Source organism: Amblyomma mixtum, chromosome 8 (genome assembly GCF_055824585.1).
Source record: "Amblyomma mixtum isolate Tamu chromosome 8, ASM5582458v1, whole genome shotgun sequence".
In the NCBI taxonomy this organism is placed as follows: Eukaryota; Metazoa; Arthropoda; class Arachnida; order Ixodida; family Ixodidae; genus Amblyomma; species Amblyomma mixtum.
In genome coordinates, this window is record NC_143019.1 from 69,118,326 (window position 1) to 69,141,714 (window position 23,389).

Genomic DNA, 23,389 nt, shown 5'->3' on the forward strand with positions numbered 1-23,389 from the left:
TGACATAGCGACGGTAAACAGAAGTAAAGCACGTAAAATGCAGGAATTTTCGCTTGAGATATGCCGCGATAGAGAAAATTGCGGACATTTCCTTTATGCAATGCGACAGTGAAAAACAAGATCATTCTGGACTTCCCGGCTACATTTAAATGACGGGAACATATTGGGACACTGAACAACGTACTGCAGTTCTCGTGGTGTAATGCGATTGACCAGTTCAATCATATGCAAAGCATCCACGGCACAAAATGGTTAGCAAAATTTTCACACGACAGAAATGAGATGCTACCCTGGGGCTTCTCAAAGACAGATTTTCGCAGGTACTAACAGAAATAATACGCCAGGGCAGCGGGCTGCAGGATTACCACGCGGCGAGAATATATGCATGAACATATCGGAAGCCGCGTGCCGAATCAAGAAGCTCACAAAGCAGTTTTGTGCAACGTACGGTGAAAATAGCTTTAAAAAAAAAGGTATATAAAAAGGTGTTAGATAAAGTTCTTTCAAAGTTCCTCAATTATGAATGGACCGCAGTTTGCTTAAACGTTCCATATGTCTTGTTTAGCACTTGAATCCAAAGACAGAACAGAAGCTCCTGAAGCGACGCATGAAGCAAAAGAAGCCACTTGAACCAGAGCTCTTGATCAGATGTAGTCGCACATGTCCTTAGTGTCCACATCGTAGCCGCTGGGACAGGAGAACGCCCCAATAAAAGGGGCAAATTTCTTCAATGCTGCCATAAAGGGATGATTGGAGGGGACGCCTCGGCGGTCCACGTAACAGCTTGTGTGGCATGCGGTAATAAAGAACAGCTGCTCAGCGCTGTATATCTCGAGGCCTTTGAGAGGCAGGTCAGAGGCCTCATCCCGAAAGCGAACGTACGCCGAATAGGCAATGTCAACTGCTTCGAGTTCGGAAAACAGACTGGAGCTGCCGCTGACAAAGGGGCACCACAGCGGGCAGGGTAGGCTCTGTAGGGCAAGCCGGCTTTCGTCTTCAGGGAGAAATGAGGCTTTGCCTTCTTTCAGAAGGCATACCATAGAGTTGAGAGCGTACAGTAATTCTTCGGCGTACATAAAACCCAAACCGCCGTACATCATCGCACTCGTACCACCGGAGTAGTAGAACGGAGGTGCAAGAAGCGCCACGGACAAAGAAATCACACCCAGACCAGCGTTGTACTGTGCTAAGCGATTTGCGTCCATCCTGTGCATGCTACTCGCCTCTGCGTACTGATCTGTGCCGATGGAGCCCTGTACCTGCTCTCGTATCCGCACCCATTCAAGGAAGAAGCTCAGCGAGCTGTTGTAAGCTGGGCCGTAGAACATCTCAAGGTCTCCCATGCTTTCGAGGCGTCCATCTGGCCAGAAAAGTGTTCTTGTACTATTCATCATATCTGCAAGCGCAGATCTTCCCGCTGGGCTCAACCTCGTCGATGCATTCACCTTAGCCAAAGTGACCTCTTCGATGTTCTTCAGCACGCGATTGATGTTGCCTCGCTCAGCAGCCGAGAGACTGGTCTTGAGTAGAGCGGCTAGAAGGGCGCCATACGAAGCTTCGACGTGAAATAGGCAAAGCACAGTCTGTATTAATCTCCCATGCGGATGAATCTTGATTGCGTCGTACATCGAGTCACTAACTAGGGGGCCTGTAATTTGTACGAGCCACCAAGATGTGTGGAACCAGATCTCCCTGGCAGTGTACACTGTGAAGATGTTGTCCATTGCCTGCAAAACCATTCCGTTTGTTACCAGCAGCAGGCTATCACTCGCCAGCAGAGTACTGTTAACACACTGCAGCGCTACCTCCCAGTCCTCGGGGCTTAAGTTAGCGATCGATGTCAGCCCTCGAATAGTCACAACCTTGGGTAAAGAGTACTTGAAACCGGCGGCATCGCTCAAGTTGCCGAAGACGTCATTTTGGATCCTTTCACTCTCCCGCAGGAAAGCTTCGAATGCAGGAGCAGGTGGCAGTTTGCTGAATATGTCCTCGATGTATATTTGCAAGATGTACAAATAGGCGTCCTCGAAGAGCGCAACCTGACGTCGAGCCAATTGAAAAACAGTCGCCAGTGGTGATGGACTGACGACGACCCGAACTCGTCGTGGCTCATTGAACTTGGGCAAGATGTCAAAGCGGAACCAGAGGGGCAGCCCCCACAGCACGGCCAGCTCCACTAGCGCTCGCAGAGGCTTCCAGGACGGAACCACTTCTTCGTCCCAGTCCCGAGTCGGCCAGGCGAAGATGCGGCCTTTCACAAAGTTCACAAATTCTCGCACTTGGTCATTGCCCTCGCTGTTGCTCTTCTTGTCCATACAGTTGCGAATCATATTGATCGGCCTCTCTAACATGTTGCTCGTTACGCCGGCTTGAATGCTGTACTTTTGTATTCTCATGACCCAATTTAGAATGGCCTCTCCGCGGACGCTGAACGTTATGTCGCTGTGCTTGTTGGACCACCCGGAGCAAACAAAGCGTCCGAAGTCAGCGCATGGCGCTCTTCCCTGGCCAAGGTTGATCCCTAAGATGTGGGCGTGGCTTACGCAAGAGATCGTCGAGCAGACTGGCGTTGTATTACTCGAGGTCCCGTTATTGTGGGGCTGCAACAAGGCTGTCAACACTGCAGCGACCACAATCGAAAGTGTTGCTAAGACGCAAACCAGGATTGGTGTCTTAGCTCCAGTCCTCTGTCTCATTGTTGCTGGTGGCAGGTTGTCCTTTGCTTCGATGGAAGGCTGCAACAAATCGATTCGGAAAATTAGGCGAAGAATTACAACATTGGTCATACGGTAACATCTCATTCCAAGGTATCGAAAAGATTTCGTGCGATATATTACAGCACATTAATTAATAACTGATATTTTTTTCTTTTCAGTGCTTATTTATACTGTGAGGCGTAATATATTGCAGTGGAAGGAAACAGTGCCTAAATGTTCAGGGGCCAGTTTAGGAATATGCACAAATACAAAGCCATTGTGCTCTGACAGCCATCACAGCTTAACCAGTTGCGATGTAATCCCGCTGACCGCCGTCTATGGTATCAACTTATTGTGGCTTTAACAGCCGAATACAATAGCTGAACACGCCCATTGTTATACAGCTGCTAGTAACCACACTGGCTGACAGTGGTTCGAGAATTCGCAATCAGAACATTTGTCCTCCTGTGATGAGCCTTGCTGTGGCAGGGACAGAAGCTGGATGTAGAGGGCCTAAAGGTGGCCGTAAACAATTAAAGTAGCCCAGAGTATAGCGAGCTCGCTTCAAGCTTCAGGGTGTCTGATGAAGCATTCAGATTTCACCTGCATCTCATAGAGAGGGGATTCTTCCTGAGGAGGTTGGTACTTAACAGGCTATTGGTAGGCACAAAACAGAATTGCGACAGCCTGTACGTAGTTGTCGCGCCTGCTCCACAAAGCGTGCATATTCGACCTTGTGGCAAAAAAAAAAAACGGTTCTTTTAAACGAATCACAAGTGCGCCTGACAATGGTGTACGCTATGGTGAACGATAACACGGTACACGCCATTAGACACCTTTAGCATACGGTTTTGACGTTACCGGTGTACGAGGAACCCGCCCACCGCCGCTGAGCACGCGATGATTGGTCCCGATGCTGGAGGAGCGCGCAGCTACCGGGTAGCTGGCGCCATCTGGCGCCGTAAAGGTGAATCGCACATGCGCATTGGATGTGCGCGAGCTCCTGTTACTCGAGAACTGCTAAACGTAACACGGTACACTCTATGCATTAGTGTCTGTGACTAAAGGTGCCTAATGATTATGAAGCGGCACCGCGGCTGGAAAATACAGCATCGCCATTAGCACAAAGCAGCTCCCTCCTCTCCGGGAACACGCTCTCCCGAGTGGGCCGGTCGGCCCCCGATGATGCTGTGTCTCATCATCATCATTAGCTTAACTACGCACACTGCAGGACAAGGTCTTCTTCAATGCCTCTCCAATTAACCATTTCCTGTGCCAGCTCTCGCACTTTTAAGCCCGCAAACTGCTGTCACTGAAACAATTGCATTCTCTCCGAATCCAGTCCTCTACCCTTAAGGACAATCGGCTATGTTACCTACGCATTACATGCCCATTCCACGCCCACTTCTACTTGATTTCCGCTAAGGTATCATTACTTTGTGTTTCTTCCCTTCTATTGTATGGCTCATTGACAACGAAACCCGCCATTGTTGACCACAAATGTGGTTTCTAACTACCGCATGACGTAACCGTGGCATCAAAGAAAAATAATATTTCTTGCTCTTAAGGTGCGGAGAATTGAACTCAGAACTTCCTGGCTCCGAATTGAGCACGCAACTTTTAGTTCACAGACCCTATTGCTTACATGCGAACAAAGGTGAAATCCATCGCCTTAGGACTGTATAGTAATTTAGTCTATCACTGGGGAGAGAAAAAATTAAGTGTAGTAAGACACAAATAAAAAGTATATGAAAATAAAAGCAATGCTTTCACATTCATATCACGTAAGTAGACTTAAGAGCACTACGTTAATTTTCGTTTCCGTAGCTCGGTGCTTTGTTGTTTCGACTACGGAAGAAGTTAACCCTTCGCTCTAGCCTCCAAGTTTCTAACCCACAAGTGGCTACCGATAGGATACAGTAGTAATACACCTATCTCTCTAGGACCACCGGTAAACTGTCGTACATTATCCGACAGCACCTAAACACTCTCCGCCCCATTCGTATTCTCCTGCTGGCATTACTCCTGTGGTACGGCTACGGGTCTCCTAATCCGTACACGTCTTTCCTGTGTGCCCATAAAATAAACTTAGGAATGACACCTGGCAGCAGCCAAGCTTTTCGCAACGCATCCGGCATACATGGCACGCCTCCACCGCCTTTTCCTTCCTGCATGTCCTGACCACATTCTAACACTTCTTCAAAACATTGGGACGTTCATTTTATATCGCTTTTAGCGCAAAAATCATTTTCACCATCATGACAGCGCTGCTAAGCCACCGCGCTCTCCTGTCCGCACTCCACCACATGCGGGCCGTGTTACAGGCATCACAGGGGATGTCAGCCGACGTTGACGGCTCTCTGCTCGGTACTCCGTCAAGCACTGACCGGGTGTCGGAACTGCGCCCAGCGCTGAAGTCCTTGCCAGGTGTCCTGGGCCGACTTAGCTGCACCGGCACCGGTTGCTTGGGAAGCGGACAGCCACGTTCCCGAAAGACCCGCCTCACGAGAGGCCTCCCTCTTCGCCGCCTCCCACACAGCCGTCGCGTTGATCTTGGAGGACGGTCGACTGTCGTCCGCTCGTGCTGCACGTAGAACGAAAAGAGCGCCCTAATAGATCCTCTTCTAAACGACGATGGAATTTTGTCACCTTTCCAACTTTGCCTGCTAAGGTTTCATTTCCGTTACGTGGTATATTGTCTTTGCACTCCTATAGTTTGGTGACCGTAATGTATCACGTTTTTTACACTTAGCGCGTCAGGCCACTCCGTCCTATAGAGCTTCCCTCTTTGATTAACTATTCAGTACTAATAGAATTTTCTCACTCTATTACGAACATTATCTTTCGTTCGAAATGTTCCAGAATGTCCCGTGCGTGCTGCGAAGCCAAGTCCCTCTCTGAATAAAAATGGAACCGGCAGCCGCTCCTTTCTATTAAGAAGTTTTTTTTTTTAAATCTTAGCTGAGAACTCAGAGTGCAGAGGCCAGAGTAAATTGCCGTGCCCTTTCCTGCGTTGCTGATTTCTGGTTACCGTTAAGGACCCGCCGCGGTGGCTCAGTGGCAAGGCGCTCTTCTAGCGAGCCTGAGTACCCGGGTTCGAACCCGACCGCGGCCGCCGCGTTTCGGTGGAGGCGGAACGCAAGAGGCGCCCGTGTTCTGTGCGATGTCAGTGCACGTTGAATATCCCCAGGTGGTCGAAATTATTCCCGAGACCTCCACTACGACACCTTTCTTTTTTCAATCCTACCTTCCTCCCTTCCCTTGCACCGCGGTTCAGGTGTGCGCCGAGATATGTGAGACAGATACTGCGCCATTTCTTTTTCTTTCACCAATTTACCAGTTTACCTAGGTTGGAATGATGCGATCATGACTGAAAATTGATTGGCTTCCGTCGCCTGTTCAGGAGTGCACAAATACGCTTCGACTGCCCATTTGACTGAGCCTTTTGGGATATCTTGATAGATGTCCTGTTAGTTTGTTCGGGAAGAAGCACTTAATTCTCTAAGCACTGTGCGCGAACGTCACCTTGATCTTTGAGTGCTGCGATTTCGCGGAATAAAGTGAACCTGTCCGGCGTTGCTCTGTCTCCCAATACATTGACCGATGACCGTACGTCTGTCATCACTGATTTAGCAATCTATTTCTTGATCTGTCAGCTGTCCCATCCAAGAAAGCTGCTAAAAACATCTGCCAACAAGGCATCCGCGCTTTCTGGCCTGGTTGTTTTCGAAGAGATGAGCCTCTTCGTGGTGCAAGATGTGGTGCCAGAAGGGTCTCTGGATTTCCAGGCAGCATAAGTGGTACCGAGCCCGTACTCACCCGGGAGAGTCTCGGCTGCACTTGGACGATCGTTAGTCGCCGATTCTGGGGCTGGCGTCCACGTCTCGGTGCCAGCAGGCTGAGAACGTGCTGCCAGCGCTTGCTCATTGGAAGGCTGCAAGACGCGCCGATAGAAGGCGGTGCTTTTCAGGCCGAAAGCGGAAATTTTGAAAGCACGAATGCATACACCGTTAGTATTGAAGCGAAAGCCTTTAATGCGTCATCGTTGTGGACAGAAGGTTGTCAGCAGAAGCTTGTCAGCAGAGGTGTCACGCTTTTGACTGGTGTCAACCGAGACATGTGAGAGTTACTCCGTTATTTCCTTTCCTCAAATACAATTTTCATTTTCTTCATTACACCACCCCCCCCCCTTTTTCTTATTATTTTTTCGCTCCGACTTCCTCCCTTCCTTTACAAACGGATGACGGGTGTCCACCGAGATATGTGAGACAGTTACTGCGTAATTTCCTTTCCTCAAATAACATTTTGATTCCCTTCATTACGGCCCTTCGTTCTCTTCTTTCACTCCTACTTCCTCCTGTCCTGTACGGTGCGGTACGAGTGTCCAACGAGGTGAGAGAATTACTGTGCCATTTTCATTCCTCAAAAAACGCTGCGCTCAAGGGCAAGGCATCGCGCCGAACGGGTGGTGGTGTTCCGTGGATACCCTGGCAGCGCTGGAACACGCTGTCGCGTTCCACTCCTGAAGGCGAAGCTTGTGTCATTAGCAGTTGATTAATGTTGTCATCAATCAGTAATTAATCAAAATTAGTAATTCGTTATTACTTAACAATTAGTCATTAATCATGTATGACGTGATCCAGTGGTCACCTCACCAGTGACATAGAGGCAAAGTGGTGCGGAACACGCTTTCGCCTCTACGCAATTCAGTCAGGCCGCCACGGTGGCTCAGCGGTTATGGTGCTCGGCTGCTGACCCAAAAGACGCGGGTTCGATCCCGGCCGCGGCGGCTAGAATTTTTTTGGAGGAGAAATTCTTGAGGCCCGTGTACTGTGCGATGTCAGTGCACGTTAAAGAACCCCAGGTGGTCGAAATTTCCGGAGCCCTTCACTACGGCGTCTCTCATAGCCTTAGTCGCTTTGGGACGTTAAACCCCACAAAACCAAACCAAACCAAACCAAGCTCAGCCAGGGGTAGGTGGAGTGATTTAAACAGCTCAGCCATACCTGCAGAGAACTAGTGCGTTTCTACACGAGTGATTCGCTCCCAGAACTCATTTTTTTCTAGTCGAAAGCCTTGCGTATGTCAACGGTTACTATGGCTTTGACCTGCGCAGCGTCTGAGGCATTTGAGTTAAAGAAAGTGTGTTGAAGGAGAAGGAAAAGGTCTTGGGTGGATAGTGCTCGCCGAAATCCAATAAGGGTGTGTGGGAGATAGTCGGTGGCTTGAAGATCGGAAGTGAGGCGGGCAAGCACCATGTGGCAAGCACACCAGGCACCGCCACCACACACCAGGCGGGCAAGCACACGACCACATCCTCAGCATACTACCACGGGGTGTGGTACACGGCCGCAGTCGTACACAACACAAACACAGTCAACGGGCTCACTTTCAAAGCCTACAGCGCAACACACGCGGAGGAGATTGCCATTGCTCTTGCTCTCACTACTCCCAAGTCGAAACACATCATCACCGACTCGCGAGGGGCCTGTCGGAACTACGAGTTGGGCTGGGCTCCCCCGCTTGCCTGGCGCATACTGGAATATAGCTGTCGATCTGAAGATCCAACTCCACGCAACCTGATTTGGGCCCCCGGTCACCAGGGACTCCAGGGAAACGAACAGGCCGATCAGGCCGCCCGCGCACTCTCTCCCTGGGCTATCTCCCTGTCCTTGGAAGGGTACTCCCAATCAGACAATCTGGCCATTACATTCAAACAAATCACCGATTACTACAAGGAGGAGCACCGGCGCTACCCGGCCCCTTGTAAGGGTCTGGATCGCGCTGACGAGCGCCTCCTCATCAAAATTCTTACTAACACTGTACTGTGCCCGACGGTGCTTAAACATTTCAATACATCCTTTGATGGCGCGTGCCAGTTCTGTGGGGAGGTGGCTGACACCTTCCACATGGTTTGGGCGTGTCAGTCAAACCCATCTATCCCCCCCCAACCCCACCAGAGAGGACTGACTGGGAGGCGGCCCTGCTCGGCTGTCAGGACCTAAAGACCCAAAAGGCCTTGGTTCACCGGACGCGGGCGGCGTTGCTTGCCAATGGGGCCCCGGAATAGGGGCTCCACCTAGTATTGTTAGGGGAAAGGGCCAATAGGGCCTACCCCAATCACCTCTCTGTAAATATTTATTGCATTATAAATGTTTTTCACCACCACCACATCCACACCATACTAGCTGATAGGCAGTGCGGACACAGCATGCACAATTACATAAGAGCTTTCCTCTCCCACCGCTCTGCCCGTATCCGCTACCTCGACAAACTGTCTAACCCAATCCCACTCACTCGTGGCACTCCACAAGGTGCCGTCCTCTCTCCAATCCTCTTTAACCTAGGCATGGTCCCAGTCGCCCGGGCCTTCGCCGATATTCCCAACCTTCATTTCGTCTTCTATGCAGACGATCTCACCTTGTGGGTCACCACTGGCTCACCGGGAGAGGTCCAAACCACACTACAACATGCACTTAACACCATTTCTTCACACCTCTCCCAAGCGGGCCTGCAACCCGCTCCGGAGAAATCAGAACTTTTACTCATAACACGCAGTAAATATCAACGGACGATGAACCCCTCCATCTCCCTCACACTTGCCGGACAGCGCATCCCCCGCGTCGAATCTTTTCGCATCCTGGGTATGCCACTAAACTCCAACACTTTCACCTCTGCCATCAATCAGTCCATACGCACGTGCCACTCATTAACACACTTACTGCGCCGCGTAGTTTTAAAACATGCCGGCCTCTCCGAGACACACGCCAGCCGCCTTGCTCAAGCGCTGGCTCTGAACAAATTCCTGTACTACATACCTTACTGCCTACTTACAAGTACACAACAAGACAAATTAACCCGGGCCCTCAATACACTATATAAAGCAACACTAGGACTCCCCCCTCAGGCTTCTACAGACACCCTGTACAGAACAGGCCTCTTCCACCCTGTTCAAGTCCTCCTTAACCTGCACCGGGAGAGACAAATCATCCGCCTGTCCAGTACACCAGCTGGACAGTGGATACTTTCCCAGACTCCCTACGCACCCATCTCTTTCCCAGACCGACCGCAGTCTCCGATCTATCCCCCTAACCTCCGCCTCGCACCCATTCCACGCAACATGTCCGCACACACACGCGCAGGTCGTCAGCAGGCATACGCATACAACCACAAGCCACCTTTGGACGCTGCGGCTGTGGCCTACACAGACGCCTGTCTCACGGAAACCGCCGGCTCCACAGCAGCCTTCTTCCTCCACCCTTCCCTCTCTACAACCAGCACTCACACAACCGGTCCATACACCTCCCCACCCTCCACGCTCGCCCTAGAAATACACGGGATCGCCGATGCCATCACACACTTTGCCTCGATCGGCCTTAGATGCCGCCCTCTTAGCATATAGCCCACGACCGGTGACCCTTCGGTGGATCCCTGGTCACATGGGCATCCCCGGCAATGAGCTGGCTCACCAGCTTGCCTGCGAAACTATACACCGGGCGCCGGGGATCCCATGGACGAGCCCACCGACGGAGCAGGCGGTCAGGGCTTGCAAACGTACTGTCGACGAATACTACGCACAGCAAAAATTGGATTTAGCTGATTTACCACCACCGCACCCATCCTTATCGATCCGTGAAGCTCGCATTCTTCGCCGAATACAGTTTAATCTCCTACATACACCAGCCAAACTTTACCTATACCGGTGCACTTCCACACCTCAATGCCCAAACTGTCCACACACATATGCAGACATAGAACACTGCCTTACACAGTGTCACGCAGCCTTCCAGTCCCCCGCCTATCCTTTCCCCCCACCCCCACCGTGGCCCATCTGGCTCGCCTCCCTGGAACTGAGACTGCAACGTGCCCTCGTCGCCTTGGCCCAGGATGTACCGAACGCCTAACAGAAAGGATGTTCGAATAAAAATGTCACACCACCACCACCATTTTTTTCTAAGATGAGCCATGGAGAAAAAAAAATAACCCAGGAAAGGCGGCTACGTCACGCTTTTTGAGGCCGCTCCGCCCTGCTCCTCCAACCTCACAGCCGTCGTGTCTGTGCGCTGGCGCATGCGCAGTTGACAGTGTAGCAGACGACGTCAGCATCAGGTGAGCGACGCTGAAACATCATTGGTGGCGTCAAAATGACCCTTCATCGGTCATGTGACTCAGGAGCCGCCGATATGCGTCATTGTCGCTACAATGCATGCTCTATTAGCAATTCCTGTCGGATAGGATGAAAGTCGTGAATCGTGCCATTTTCTATCCCTCTCTCCGGCCCTCCTCTGCCTTCTAGCTTTTTTACTGTTACGACTAAAACAGACAGTGTAGGGTGACGCTGCAGTGCGCCGCCTCACGGAATGTCTGGAGGACGAGGCGCTGGGATTGATTTCGTTGGAAAGCAGATGATCTGATAAGCATTGAAAATGCAGGCGTTGCACACATAACAGCTGATATGACTCATTTTCCCGTGACTCATAGATTATGACGCTCCAGACACCTCACTCTGACCGACACTCGTGTGATGTGAAGGATTCCAATCTTTCCCTCCTCACCTGCTGCGTGTGGTGAGGCTGCACGGCGGCGCTCGCTTTCCTCTTGCGCCGAGTAGCCAGGGAAGTTCGACCTACCCCGTCGCTGAGCTGCGAGCCCGGAGTCTTTCCCGGCGTTGGCGCCGACTCCCGCGACGTGTCGCTGGATCGGGTAGACGCGTTGGAAGACGCTCCTGACGGGCGTCGGCGTCGCTTACTACGGCGGAGGCGGGTCGTCGTGCCAGACGTCTCAGCAGGGGCGTTTTGCGCTCCGGGTGACACCCCTCGATCTGAGACGAGCGCCAGGGCCTCTGAAGGAGCAGCTTCCGCAGCCGAAGCCTCGGGCTCTTCCGGAGGCGCTGCAGGAGGCGGACGAGTTCCCGGGGACGTCATCCGAGAAGGCGTCTGGTCGGAGGCCACAGCCCAATGTCTTCTCGTGGCAGGAGGGATAAAATGGCGGTGCTAGCCTCTTCTGTGCTTCTTCGTTCTGAAGCACGCGGGCTCGGGATGATCACGGCTGGCACGAGCAAGGTACCATGACCTCTTCTACGTCAGTGTCGCTAGGCGCTTGGCCAGGGAGTTGGAAAGCTCTATAGGCAACGCAGGTGCCTCTCGTTTTCATGTAAGAGAGAAAGAGAAATTTATTGGAACCTTCGTCTTAAAAGGGTCAACTGTCCCTCACAAAAACCAAAAGTACGACACAAAACTTTGTGCACAATGAGATTCGAGCCACCATCCTTCCGTTCATCAGCCGAGCGTGCTAATGGCAACGTGAAACACGTGTCTCGAGTCGTAGTTGTGATCAGACGCATCTTGATGTGGTTCTAAGTATTTGCAGGTCTCTTATATCCACAACGTCGTCCATCATACCGTTTTTTTTTCCTGCCCAAAAGCAAGGAACCCTGTGTATTGCACGATGTCTGTGCTCGTTAAAGGATCCTGTAATAGCATGGTCGAAATCTACGTGGAGCATTCTGTTGTATCATGGTTTCAGTGTCGAGACCAAAGATTACTCGCCTAAAAGGGCGCTGTATTAGCGGCGCTGGGTCTATTTAAGGCGCCGCGCTCTCAATAAACGGGGCTGTATCAACGTCGGTCAGCGTCTGCGTCCGTGCCTCTCTCTTTCTTCACGCCGCTGTCCCGGCGCGCGCCAACGTGCTCCGGCGTGGTGTTCGTACCATTTTTTCTTCCTGAGCAAAAAGCGTTCAGAAACCAGCCGTATACACCGACGACATCAACCTTATATTAGCCAAGTTTCCCAAGCAAGCCCCGTATTCAAATCGCTCTCAAACATATTGTCTTAAGCCTTTTTTCTCCATTCTTTACGGATGAGAATGTTGTAGATGAGTTGTTAGCTACTGGTGTAGTTAGTCACGTACACACACATCCGCAATAGTTATTAATTGCTGCCATAATCGTTTTGAGTCCAGATCAATGTTCTAAAAGAATGTTAGACGAAGGCGGGCAGCCTCATTGCAGTTGTAACTCTGGCCAAGCTATGATAAATCTCTCTTTTCTATGGTCTTGCCTGCATTCTAGGTTTTTTATGCTTGTTTATTTTTGCATTATACGCGGCCACTGAGAAGGATCTCAGTGGCCGTGTATAATGCATGCGTCTTTTCCTCCCCGGAGTCCCTCAGCGTCAGGCTGATCTGGATGCATCACGCAGTGCACGAAGCTGCTATCCTCCACACTGCTCTGTCTCAAACAACTGAAAGTATTAGGCAGTGAATCACACCTTTAGAAGTGGCCCTTCATATTATAGGTCCCCTTGTGATCTCTACGTGTTCCCTAAAGGGCCGATAACATCCAATCGTTTTGAGCGGCTAACTTCTTTAATGTCGTCGAGTGTGCACACAAGCAAAGACCCGCTTCTGCTGGAGGGCATGACCGTGGGCGCTTTCACGGACTAGAAATAAGCTTTAGAGCATCGAAAACGCGGTTACCCTCGGCGCTGTGGCCGAACGAATTCTGCCGACATCGCGCCAAAATAAAAGCGCTTTTGCAAAGCTTGCAGGCAATGCAACCTTTCCAGTGCACGTAACTCGTTGACTAGCAGGTACGGAACTAGTATGAACCCCATTCCAGAGCTTTGCATATTCTGCGCCTTCATCCCCTGCAGAAACGTTTCCGCATGAGTTCCGCATGTGGAATTACTGGAACACAGATCCTACCTGATACGGAAAACATGCAAGAATGGCAAAAACAAGATTTTACCCCTCCGAAGCATGGGGCATTTCAGGGCGCTAGAGAACACCACAGCGGGCTTTAGAATCAAACCCCTTGGACTTGGTATTTTCGACAAAGAGTGCAAAGACGTTGAAGCAGTAACAGCACCTGTATAATTATGTGCTCTGATCTGAGATCTGAGGGGGGGGGGGGGGGGGGTTAAGGACTTGGCACACTCGAACTTATCACACTGTTAAAGATGTAGAAAAGGTATCCCAGAGTGTGTCCCAGGAATAACACCTTTTAGAGTGTTCATAAACACCCTTATGGTGTTCGCAATCGCCGTTATATCCATGGAAGCCCTTGGGGTGTTCACAAACGCGCTAACATCATAACGGTGTTCACGAACATCCTTAAGATGTTGATGAACACCCTCAAAAAGTGCTAACCTGGGGAAAAGAGCGTTACGCCTTTAAGGGTGTAAAATTTTTAGTGCACGCGCCTAAGGGGTAGGAGGTGGGTACCCCGAAGCAGTTGCACCGTCACGCCGTTAAAGGGCTGCGCTCAGGGCGAGTAGGCATTGATTCAGAGTTTAACACAGCGCACCCAGAAACGACGAACAGAAACCAGACTGGGAAACGCGCAAATGAGTTTTTAATGCGCAAACGCCTTTCTATGAGTTTTTAAACTCTGAGCGTGAAAGACGCAAAGAAAGAGAAAGAGAAAAACCCCCTCATCACACAATTATTAGTAAGGAAAACACACATTGCAAACGTGATTGCGCTTGAGCAGTGGAGATATGCATGGCTTTGGAGGATAAGTGTTGGAACTCCTTATCACTGCGTGCTGCTGAAAGATGACTTACCCCGTATGCAGCACATAATTCCCATACCCAACAATTCTGGACAAACGCATTCTTGAGCGGGAAACCTTTCGTGAACGGAGTTTTTTCAAATAATGTAATAGTTCACTATAACACTCAATATATCCGCAGGGCACCCGACGGTTTTCCTATTAACGCTTTTGCTACCGTCAAAAGCGTTCTCCTTTGGTTTTCTATGGGCCCTTACCTGTTCAATGCGATTGATGGATTAACTGTTCAATACGATCTATGGAAACACTTTAAAAGCAAGATTTTGTACATATAAGGGGAATGGACTGTTGGCTTCAATATTTCCGCAAAAGTATCACACAATGTTCCAAATTTCAAATTTTTTCCCGATGGTAGTAGTAGTAGAAGACCTTTATTTGCCCATAATTCACAGGCAGAGCATGTCGACCGCCTGGGCGACCAGAAGTCGCTGTTCTTCCTCCCCTTCAGCGCCAAGCCAGTCGAGCCAGGTGGTGATGGATAAAGAAGGTGGGAGGTAGGAACCCGACTGCTGAGCAGCCGGGCAATAGAAGAGGCAATGGGCCAGGTCCGCATAGATACAGGGGCAGTTGGAACAGGAAGGGTCCGATCGATAGCGATAGAGAAAGAGGCGAGACGGGGTGATAACTGCATTCATTTGGATGTGCCGAGGAAGGCGAGACTCCGGCACCGTGTGCGATGGATGAGGGGGAGGGTAAAGGCGTTTGTCGAGGCGGAGCTCGAGGTAGACCTCTTTTATGGTGCGGCAAAGGGTGAGTCTCCCACCGTCCTCCGAGGGCTTGGGCCAGGGGATCAACGGTGCCCGGAAAAGTTGTTGTTGTACATGTCCACATCAGAAAATTTTTCGAACATTTAGATATGCGAAAAAAAGAGAGAGGGACAAAAAGGAAGCGCGCATACACAGGAGGATGGGCACTTACATATTTCGACCACATAGGATTATTAGTGCGCACTGACATCGCGAAATACACTGGGAGCCTTGCTTTTGGAAGCGGAGAAAAAAACGCCGTAATATGGATGACGTCGTGGATATAAGAGACCTGCAAATACATACAGAACCACACCAGGATGCGTCCAATCACGACCACGAGTCGAGACACGTGTCTCACATGAAACGGAGAAGCACGTGCATTGCCTGGAGATCTTTCCAACTCCCTGGCCAAGCGCCCAGTGACACAGACGGAGAAGAAGTCGCGGTACCTTGCTCGTGCCAGCCGTGATCATCCCGTGCCCGCGTGTTTCAGAACGAAGAAGCATCGAAGAGGCTAGCACCGCCATTTTATCCCTCGTGCCACGAGAAGACATTGGGCTGTGGCCTCCGACCAGACGCCTTCTCGGATGACATCCCCGGGAACTCGTCCGCCTCCTGCAGCGCATCCGGAAGAGCCCGAGGCTTCGGCTGCGGAAGCTGCTCCTTCAGAGGCCCTGGCGCTCGTCTCGGATCGAGGGGTGTCACCCGGAGCGCAAGACGCCCCTGCTGAGACGTCTGGGACGACGACCCGCCTCCGGCGTCGACAACGACGCCGACGCCCGTCAGGAGCGTCTTCCAACGCGTCTACCCGATCTAGCGACACGTCGCGGGAGTCGGCGCCAACGCCGGGAAAGACTCCGGGCTCGCAGCTCAGCGACGCTGTGGGTCGAACTCCTCCGGCTACTCGGCGCAAGAGGGGACCGAGCGCCGCCGTGCAGCCTCACCACACGCAGCAGGTGAGGAGGGAAACATTGGAATCCTTCAAATCACACGAGTGTCGGTCAGAGTGAGGCGTCTGGAGCGTCATAATAATGATAATCTATGAGTCACAGGAAAATGAGTCATATCAGCTGTTATGTGTGCAACGCCTGCATTTTTTATGGTTATCAGGTCATCTTCTTTCCAAGGAAATCAGTCCGAGCGCCTCGTCCTCCAGACATTCCGTGAGGCGGTGCACTTAGCGTGACACTACTCTGTCTGTCTTAGTCTTAATAGTAAAAAAGCTAGAAGACAGAAGAGGACCGTAGAGAGGGATAGAAAATGGCACGATTCACGACTTTCATCCTATCTGCCAGGAATTGCTAACACAAGATGTATTGTAGCTACAATGACGCATATCGGCGGCTCCTGAGTCACGTGACCGATAAATGGTCATTTTGACACCACCAATGATGTTTCAGTGCCGCTCACCTGATGCTGACGTCGTCTGCTACACTGTCAGCTGCGCATGCGCCAGCGTGCCGATACGACGGCCAAGTGAGGTTGGAGGAGCAAGGCGGAGTGGCCTCAAAAAGCACGACCTAGCCGCCTTTCCTGAGTTATTTTCTTCCTCCATGGCTGATCTTACGAAAAATGAGTTCTGGAAGCGGTTCACTCCTGTAGACATGCGTTGGTGCGCTGCAGCTATGGCTGATCTGTTTATATCACACCACTTACATCTGCCTGAGCGTCCAAGGGGCATAGATTCTGATCGCGGTTGGGACTGATAATATTAAGGCGGAAGCCTTTAATGCCTCATTGTGGTAAGTACGAGTTGTCGACAGAAATGTCACGCTTTTCAATTGGTCGAAATGGTCGTTTCGTCACAGTGGTTACGTCACGGCAACAATTGTACTTTGGCTAGTAACAATGCGACCAATTAAAGGGATCGTATAGTGATGCTCCAAGTAGGTGGGAATGAGTTTAGGTCATTGCGTAATCACCCAATTTGCCTAATTAACCTTTCTAATCAGGCCAGATAATTAAATAAAACCGAGCAGGAAATTGGTCGAGTTCGGGACGAACCCCGGTATCCGCGGAGTGCGATACGAGCATGCTAGGAGGTGGTGGTGAAAACTTTACAACTCCGCCATGCAAGCTCGATGTTTGGAATGAACAAAGGCGCGTCTAGTGAATACGGTGTCTTCATTCACTCCCATCTTCCTCCCTTCCCGTTACGGCGAGCACCAGGTGTCCACCGAGGTGTGCGAGACAGATACATTTCCTGTCCTCAAAAACCAATATACCGACGAGCAAGGCGTAGAACCGAACGGGCGATGGCGTTCTATGGACTCCCTGGCAGCGTTGCAAGACACTGTCACGTTTCACTTTTAGAAGGGAAGCTTAGCATCTTAACCACACATCAGTGACACAAGCAGCACTATCACGCTTAAGGCTTTCGCCTCACCGCACTTTAGGTGAACAAAGTGCCCCCCCTGAATTTTTTCGGGTATATTTAATTTTCGAAAATTTCCTAGTGATGTGTGTAGGAGGACGGAGAGAAATGGTGGACAAAGTGAGGGAGATATACTAACGGTGTATGCATTCGTGCTTTAAAAATTTCCGGTTTCTGCCTGAAAAGCACCGCCTTCTATGGGCGCGTCCTGCAGCCTTCCGACGAGCAAGCTCTGGCAGCACGTTTTCAGCCTGCTGGCACCGAGACGTGGACGCCAGTCCCAGAATCAGCGGCTAAAGACTGTCCAAGTGCAGCGGTGACTCTCCCGGGTGAGTACGGGCTGGCTACAACTTATGCTGCCTGGAAATCCATAGACCCCTCACTGCGTCTGGCACCACGAAGAGGCTCATCTCTCCGAAAACAAACAGGCCAGGAAGCGCGGATGCCTGGTTACGAGATGTTTCCGTACCTTTCTTGGATGGCACAGGTGACAAATCAAGAAATAGATACCGAATGCAGTGAAGACAACCGTATGGCCCCCAGTCAATGTGTTAGGATAGAGAGTAACAACGGAGAGGTTCACATTAATCCACACAAATCGCAGCACTAAGATATAAAGGAGATGTTCGCGCACAGTGCTTACAGAATTAAGCGCTTCTTTCCCAAGAAACGAACCGGACATCCTTCAAGATATCTCAAAAGGCTGACTCAACTGTGCAGTCCAAGTGTACTTCTGCACTCCTGAACAGGCGACGGAAGCCAATCAATTTTCAGTCATGATCAGATCATTCCAACCCAGGTCCTTAACGGTCACCAGAAATCAGGAACGCAGGAAAGGGAATGTCAATTTACTCTGGTCTGTGCACTCTCACTTCTCAACTAAGATTTGAAAAAAAAAACTTCTTCGTTAATCGAAAGAAGCGGCTGACAGTTCCATTTTTATTCAGAGAGGGGCTTGCCTTCGCAGCACGCACGGGACATTCTGGAACATTTCGAACGAAGATGTGTTCGTAAACAGTTCTGGTGGGCGAGGTAGAGTGAGGAAATTCTATTAGTACTGAATAGTTAATCAAAGAGGGAAGCTCTATAAGACGGAGTGGCCTGACACGCTAAGTGTGATAAACGTGAGATATTGCGGTCAACAAACTATAGGAGTGCAAAGACAATATATCACCTAACGGCAATGAAACCAAAGAAAATAACCTTAGTACATTAGGAGGTTACGTTGGAAAGATGACATTCCATCGTCGTTTAGAAGAGGATCTATCAGCGCGCTCTTTTCGATCTACGTGCAGCACGACCGGACGACAGTCGACCGCCCTCCAACGTCAACGCGACGGCTGTGTCGAAGGCGGCGAAAAGGGAGGCCTCTCGTGAGACGGCTCTTTCGGGAACGTGGCTGTCCGCGGCCCAAGCCACCGGCGCCGGCGCAGCTAAGTCGGCCCAGGACACCTGGCACGGACTTCAGCGCTGGGCGCAGTTCCGACACCCGGTCAGTCCTTGACGGAGTACCGTGCAGTGAGTCGTCAACGTCGGCTGAAATCCCCTGCGGTGCTTCGAGCACGGCTCGCATGTGGTCGAGTGCGGAGAGGAGGTCGTGGTGGCTTAGCGGCGCAGTCATGGTGCTGAAAAGGATCCTTGCTCTAAAAGTGACATAAGATTAATGTCCGAAAGTTTTCAAAAAGTGTTCGAATGTAGTCAAGACATGCAGGAAGGAAAAGGCAGTGGACGCGCGCCATGTATGCCGGTTGCGTTGCGAAAAGCTTGGCTGCTTGAAGGTGTCATTCCTAAGTTTACTTTCTGGGCACACAGGAACGACGTGTACGGATTAGGAGACCGGTAGCCGTACCACGAGAGTAATACAAGCAGGAAAATACGAATGGGGCGGAGAGTATTTAGGTGCTGTCAGATAATGCACGCCAGTTTACCGGTGGTCCTAGAGAGATAGGTGTATTACTACTGTATCCGATCGGTAGCCACTTGTGGGTTTGAAACTTGGAGGTAAGCGCGAACGGTTAACTTCTTCGGTTGTCGAAAGAACAAAGCACCGAGCTACGGAAACGAAAATTAACGTAGAGCTCTTAAAACTACTTACGTGATATGAATGTGAAATCATTGTTTTTATTTTGGAAATTCCTTCGGAGCAAGGAATTTTATATTTCTTTGATGCCACACGGTTACGTAATAGGGTATTTCTCGTGACCACATTTGCGGTCAACAACGGCGGGTTTCGTTGTCGATGAGCCACGCAATGCTTTCACATTAACATTACTTGTGCCACGTCAAGAGACAGGAAGATAGCACAGGGCGTTAGGGAAGAAACACGAATAATGATACCTTAACGGAAATCTAGAGGAAGAAGCGGCGTGGTATGGGCATGTAATGCGTAGGTAAGACAGCCGATGGTCCGTAAGGGCAGCGGACTAGATTCGGAGAAAAGGCAACTGTTTCAGCGGCAGCAGTTTGCGGGGTTAAGTGTGCGGGAGCTGGCACCGGAAAGGATTAATTGGCGAGGTATTGAAGAGGACCTTGTCCTGCAGTGGGCCTAGTTAAGCTAATGATGATGATGACACACACCATCATTGGGGGCAGACCGGCCCACTGGAGAGAGCGTGTGCCGGGAGAGGAGGGAGCTGCATTGTGTTAATGGCGAGGCTGTATTTTCCAGCCGCGGTGCCGCTTCATAATCATTAGGCACCTTTAGTCACAGGCACTTTTGCATACTGTGTACCGTGTTACGCTACCGGTTCTGTAGTACCGCAAGCCCGCGCGCATCCAATGCGCATGCGCGATTCACCTTTACCGCGCCAGATGGCACCAGCTACCGGGCAGCTGCGCGCTCCTGTAGCATCAGGACCAATCAGCGCGTGCTCAGCGGCGGTGGGCGCGTTCCCGGTTCTCCGGTAACGGTAACAGCGTATTCTAAAGGTGTCTAATGATGTCTACCGTGTTACCGTACGCCACTGTCAGGCACTCTTGTGATTCTATTAAAAGAACCATTTTTTTTGCCACAAGTTAGAGCACAATAGCTTTTTATTTGTGCACGTTATTAAACTGACCCCCGAAAATTTAAGCACTATGTTTCGTTTCACTGCAGTATATTACGCCTCACAGTATAAATAAGCACTCAAAAGAAAAAAATATCACTTACTAATTAAATGTACGAAATCTTTTCGATACCCTGGAATGAGATATTACCGTATGACCAATGTTGTAATTCTTCACCTAATTCTCCGGATCGATTTGTTGCAGCCTTCAATCGAAGCGAAGGACAACCTGCCAGCAGCAACAATGAGACAGCGGACTGGAGCCAAGACACCAATCCTGGTTTGCGTCTTAGCAACACTTTCGATTGTGGTCGCTGCAGTGTTGACAGCGTTGTTGCAGCCGCACAATAACGAAACCTCGAGTAATATAACTCCAGTCTGCTCGACGATCTCTTGCGTAAGCCACGCCCACATCTTAGGGATCAACCTCAGCCAGGAAAGAGCGCCATGCGCCGACTTCGGCCGCTTTGTTTGCTCCGGGTGGTCCAACAAGCACAGCGACATTACGTTCAACGTCCGTGGAGAGGCCATTCTAAATTGGGTCATGAGAGTACGAAAGTACAGCGTTCAAGCCGGCGTAACGAGCAACATGTTAGAGAGGCCGCTCAATATGATTCGCAACTGTATGGACAAGAAGAGCAACAGCGAGGGCAATGACCAAGTGCGAGAATTTGTGAACTTTGTGAAAGGCCGCATCTTCTCCTGGCCGACTCGGGACTGGGACGAAGAAGAAGTGGTTCCATCCTGGAAGCCTCTGCGAGCGCTAGTGGAGCTTGCCGTGCTGTGGGGGCTGCCCCTCTGGTTCCGCGTTGACTTCTTACCGAAGTTCAACGGGCCACGACGAGTTCGGGTCGTCGTCAGTCCATCACCATTGGCGATAGTTTTTCAACGGATTCAACGTGAGATAGCGCTCTTCGAGGACGCCTATTCGTTCCTCGTACAAATGTACATCGGGGAGATATTCAGCAAGCGGCCAGCTGCTCGTGCCTTTGAGACTTTCCTGTTGGAGAGTGAAAGGATCCAAAATGACGTCTTCGGCAACTTAAGTGATGCCGCCGGTTTCAAGTACTCTTTACCCAAGGTTGTCACTATTCGAGGGCTAACATCGATCGCTAACTTAAGCCCCGAGGACTGGGAGGTAGCGCTGCAGTGGGTCAACAGTACTCCGCTGACGACTGATAGCCTGCTGCTGGTAACGAACAGAATGGTTTTGCAGGCGATGGAGACCATCTTCACAGCGTACGATGCCAGGGAGATCTGGTTCCACACATCTTGGTGGCTCGTACAAATTATGGGCCCTCAGATCAGTGACCCGTTGTTCATCGCAGTCAAGACACATCCGCTGGTGAGATCCATACAGACTCTGCTTTGCGTCTTTCACGCACAAGCTTCTTACGGTGCCCTTCTAGCCGCTCTACACAAGACCAGTCTCTCGGCTGCTGAGCGAGGCAACATCAATCGCATGCTGAAGAACATCGAAGAGGTCACATTGGCTAAGGTGAATGCATCGGCCAGGCTGAGCCCAGCAGCAAGATCTGCGCTTGCAGATATGATGAATAGTACAAGAACAGTCTTCTGGCCAGATGGACGCATAGAAAGCATGGAAGACCTTGAGATGTTCTACGGTCCAGCTTACAACAGCTCGGTGAGCTTCTTCCTTGAATGGGTGCGGATACGAGAGCAGCTACAGGGCTCCATCGGCACAGATCAGTACGCAGAGGCGAGTAGCATGCACAGGATGGACGAAAATCGCTTAGCACAGTACAACGCTGGTCTGGGCGTGATTTCTATGTCCGCGGCACTTCTTGCACCTCCGTTCTACTACTCCGGGGGTACGAGCGCGATGCTCTACGGCGGTTTGGGTTTTATGTACGCCGAAGAATTACTATACGCTCTCAACTCTATGGTATGCCTTCTGAAAGACGGCAAAGGCTCATTTCTTCCTGAAGACGAAAGCCGGCTTGCCCTACAGAGCGTGCCCTGCCCGCTGTGGTGCCCCTTTTCCAACGGCAGCTCCAGGCTGTTTCCCGAACTCGAAGCAGTTGACATTGCCTATTCGGCGTACGTTCGCTTTCGGGATGAAGCCTCTGACCTGCCTCTCAAAGGTCTCGAGATATACAGCGCTGAGCAGCTGTTCTTTATTACCGCTTGCCATACAGGGTGTTACGTGGACCCCCGAGGCATCCCCTCCAATCATCCCTGTATGGCAGCAATGAAGAAGTTTGCCCCTTTTCTTAGAGCGTTCTCCTGTCCCCGCGGCTACGATGTGGGCACTACGGACATGTGCGACTACATCTGACGGACGAGAGTCCCGGATAGAGGTCGCTCCTTTCCGGAAGTGGGCTCTTTTCTCTCCAGGCGTCGCGTTAGGAGCAGCTGTTTTGCGCAAGTGGTCAACCAGATATAGAATGGCTGGCTAGGCTGCTGTCTATTCGGGATCGCAGAGCATGGAGTGAACTTCACACATAACTTCTTATCCGCGCAAAATGAATTGTCACGGTGGATTGTAAAAACAACTTTGTGAGCTCAAGATTCGACATGTAGCTTGCATGCTCGATCGTGCAAGTGTTGTGACCTTTTGGTATTGCTGCCACACGCTGCTATCATGTATAAGTGCTGTTAGACATTGTGTATGAAGCTGCGTACCGGGATTTCATCTCTATTGTGTGAAATGTTTGCTACGATTTTATGCCGTTGACAATTTGCGCCTCAAAGAGTTAATCTGAAAACACTACGAGCGGTGTAGTACTTTTTCGGTGTCCCAATATGTCGCTCAAATGTAGCCGAGAAGTACAGGAGCTTTTTTTACCACAGTCGCATTTCGTATATGAAGCTTCCACTTTTGACTCTATCGCCGCATCTCTCACCAAAAAGGAACTTCAACATTTCGTGCTTTACTTCTGTTTACCGCGTCTATGCCATCGGCCCCAACAACGCCTGTGCTTTATTT

At 50.7% G+C, this 23,389-nt stretch overlaps 2 protein-coding genes across 2 annotated transcripts; one reads left to right on the forward strand and one right to left on the reverse strand.

Moving 5' to 3' along the window:
• Positions 1-644: 644 nt before the first annotated feature.
• LOC149332877 (membrane metallo-endopeptidase-like 1) lies at positions 645-11,620 on the reverse strand. The gene is made up of 4 exons (XM_089557579.1): positions 11,252-11,620; positions 6,516-6,630; positions 5,084-5,280; positions 645-2,735 (listed from the first exon to the last, which is right to left on the reverse strand). The coding sequence occupies exons 1-4, from the start codon at positions 11,618-11,620 to the stop codon at positions 645-647; spliced, it is 2,772 nt and encodes a 923-aa protein (XP_089413705.1).
• Positions 11,621-15,605: 3,985 nt separating this feature from the next.
• Positions 15,606-23,014, forward strand: LOC149332878 (membrane metallo-endopeptidase-like 1). The gene is made up of 4 exons (XM_089557580.1): positions 15,606-15,974; positions 17,607-17,721; positions 18,688-18,884; positions 20,645-23,014. The coding sequence occupies exons 1-4, from the start codon at positions 15,606-15,608 to the stop codon at positions 22,736-22,738; spliced, it is 2,775 nt and encodes a 924-aa protein (XP_089413706.1). The 3' UTR covers positions 22,739-23,014.
• Positions 23,015-23,389: the final 375 nt, after the last annotated feature.

Bases quoted from the DNA above. Each gene is read 5' to 3' on its own strand.
- LOC149332877 (XM_089557579.1), bottom strand. From the start codon at position 11,620: ATGACGTCCCCGGGAACTCGTCCGCCTCCTGCAGCGCCTCCGGAAGAG. The intron at 5,281-6,515 runs GTGAGTACGGGC...TTCTACGTGCAG, and splicing joins TGCAGCCGAGACTCTCCCGG to CACGAGCGGACGACAGTCGA. The intron at 2,736-5,083 runs GTCAGTGCTTGA...GATTTGTTGCAG, and splicing joins GGGCGCAGTTCCGACACCCG to CCTTCCATCGAAGCAAAGGA.
- LOC149332878 (XM_089557580.1), top strand. From the start codon at position 15,606: ATGACATCCCCGGGAACTCGTCCGCCTCCTGCAGCGCATCCGGAAGAG. The intron at 17,722-18,687 runs GTGAGTACGGGC...ATCTACGTGCAG, and splicing joins TGCAGCGGTGACTCTCCCGG to CACGACCGGACGACAGTCGA. The intron at 18,885-20,644 runs GTCAGTCCTTGA...GATTTGTTGCAG, and splicing joins GGGCGCAGTTCCGACACCCG to CCTTCAATCGAAGCGAAGGA.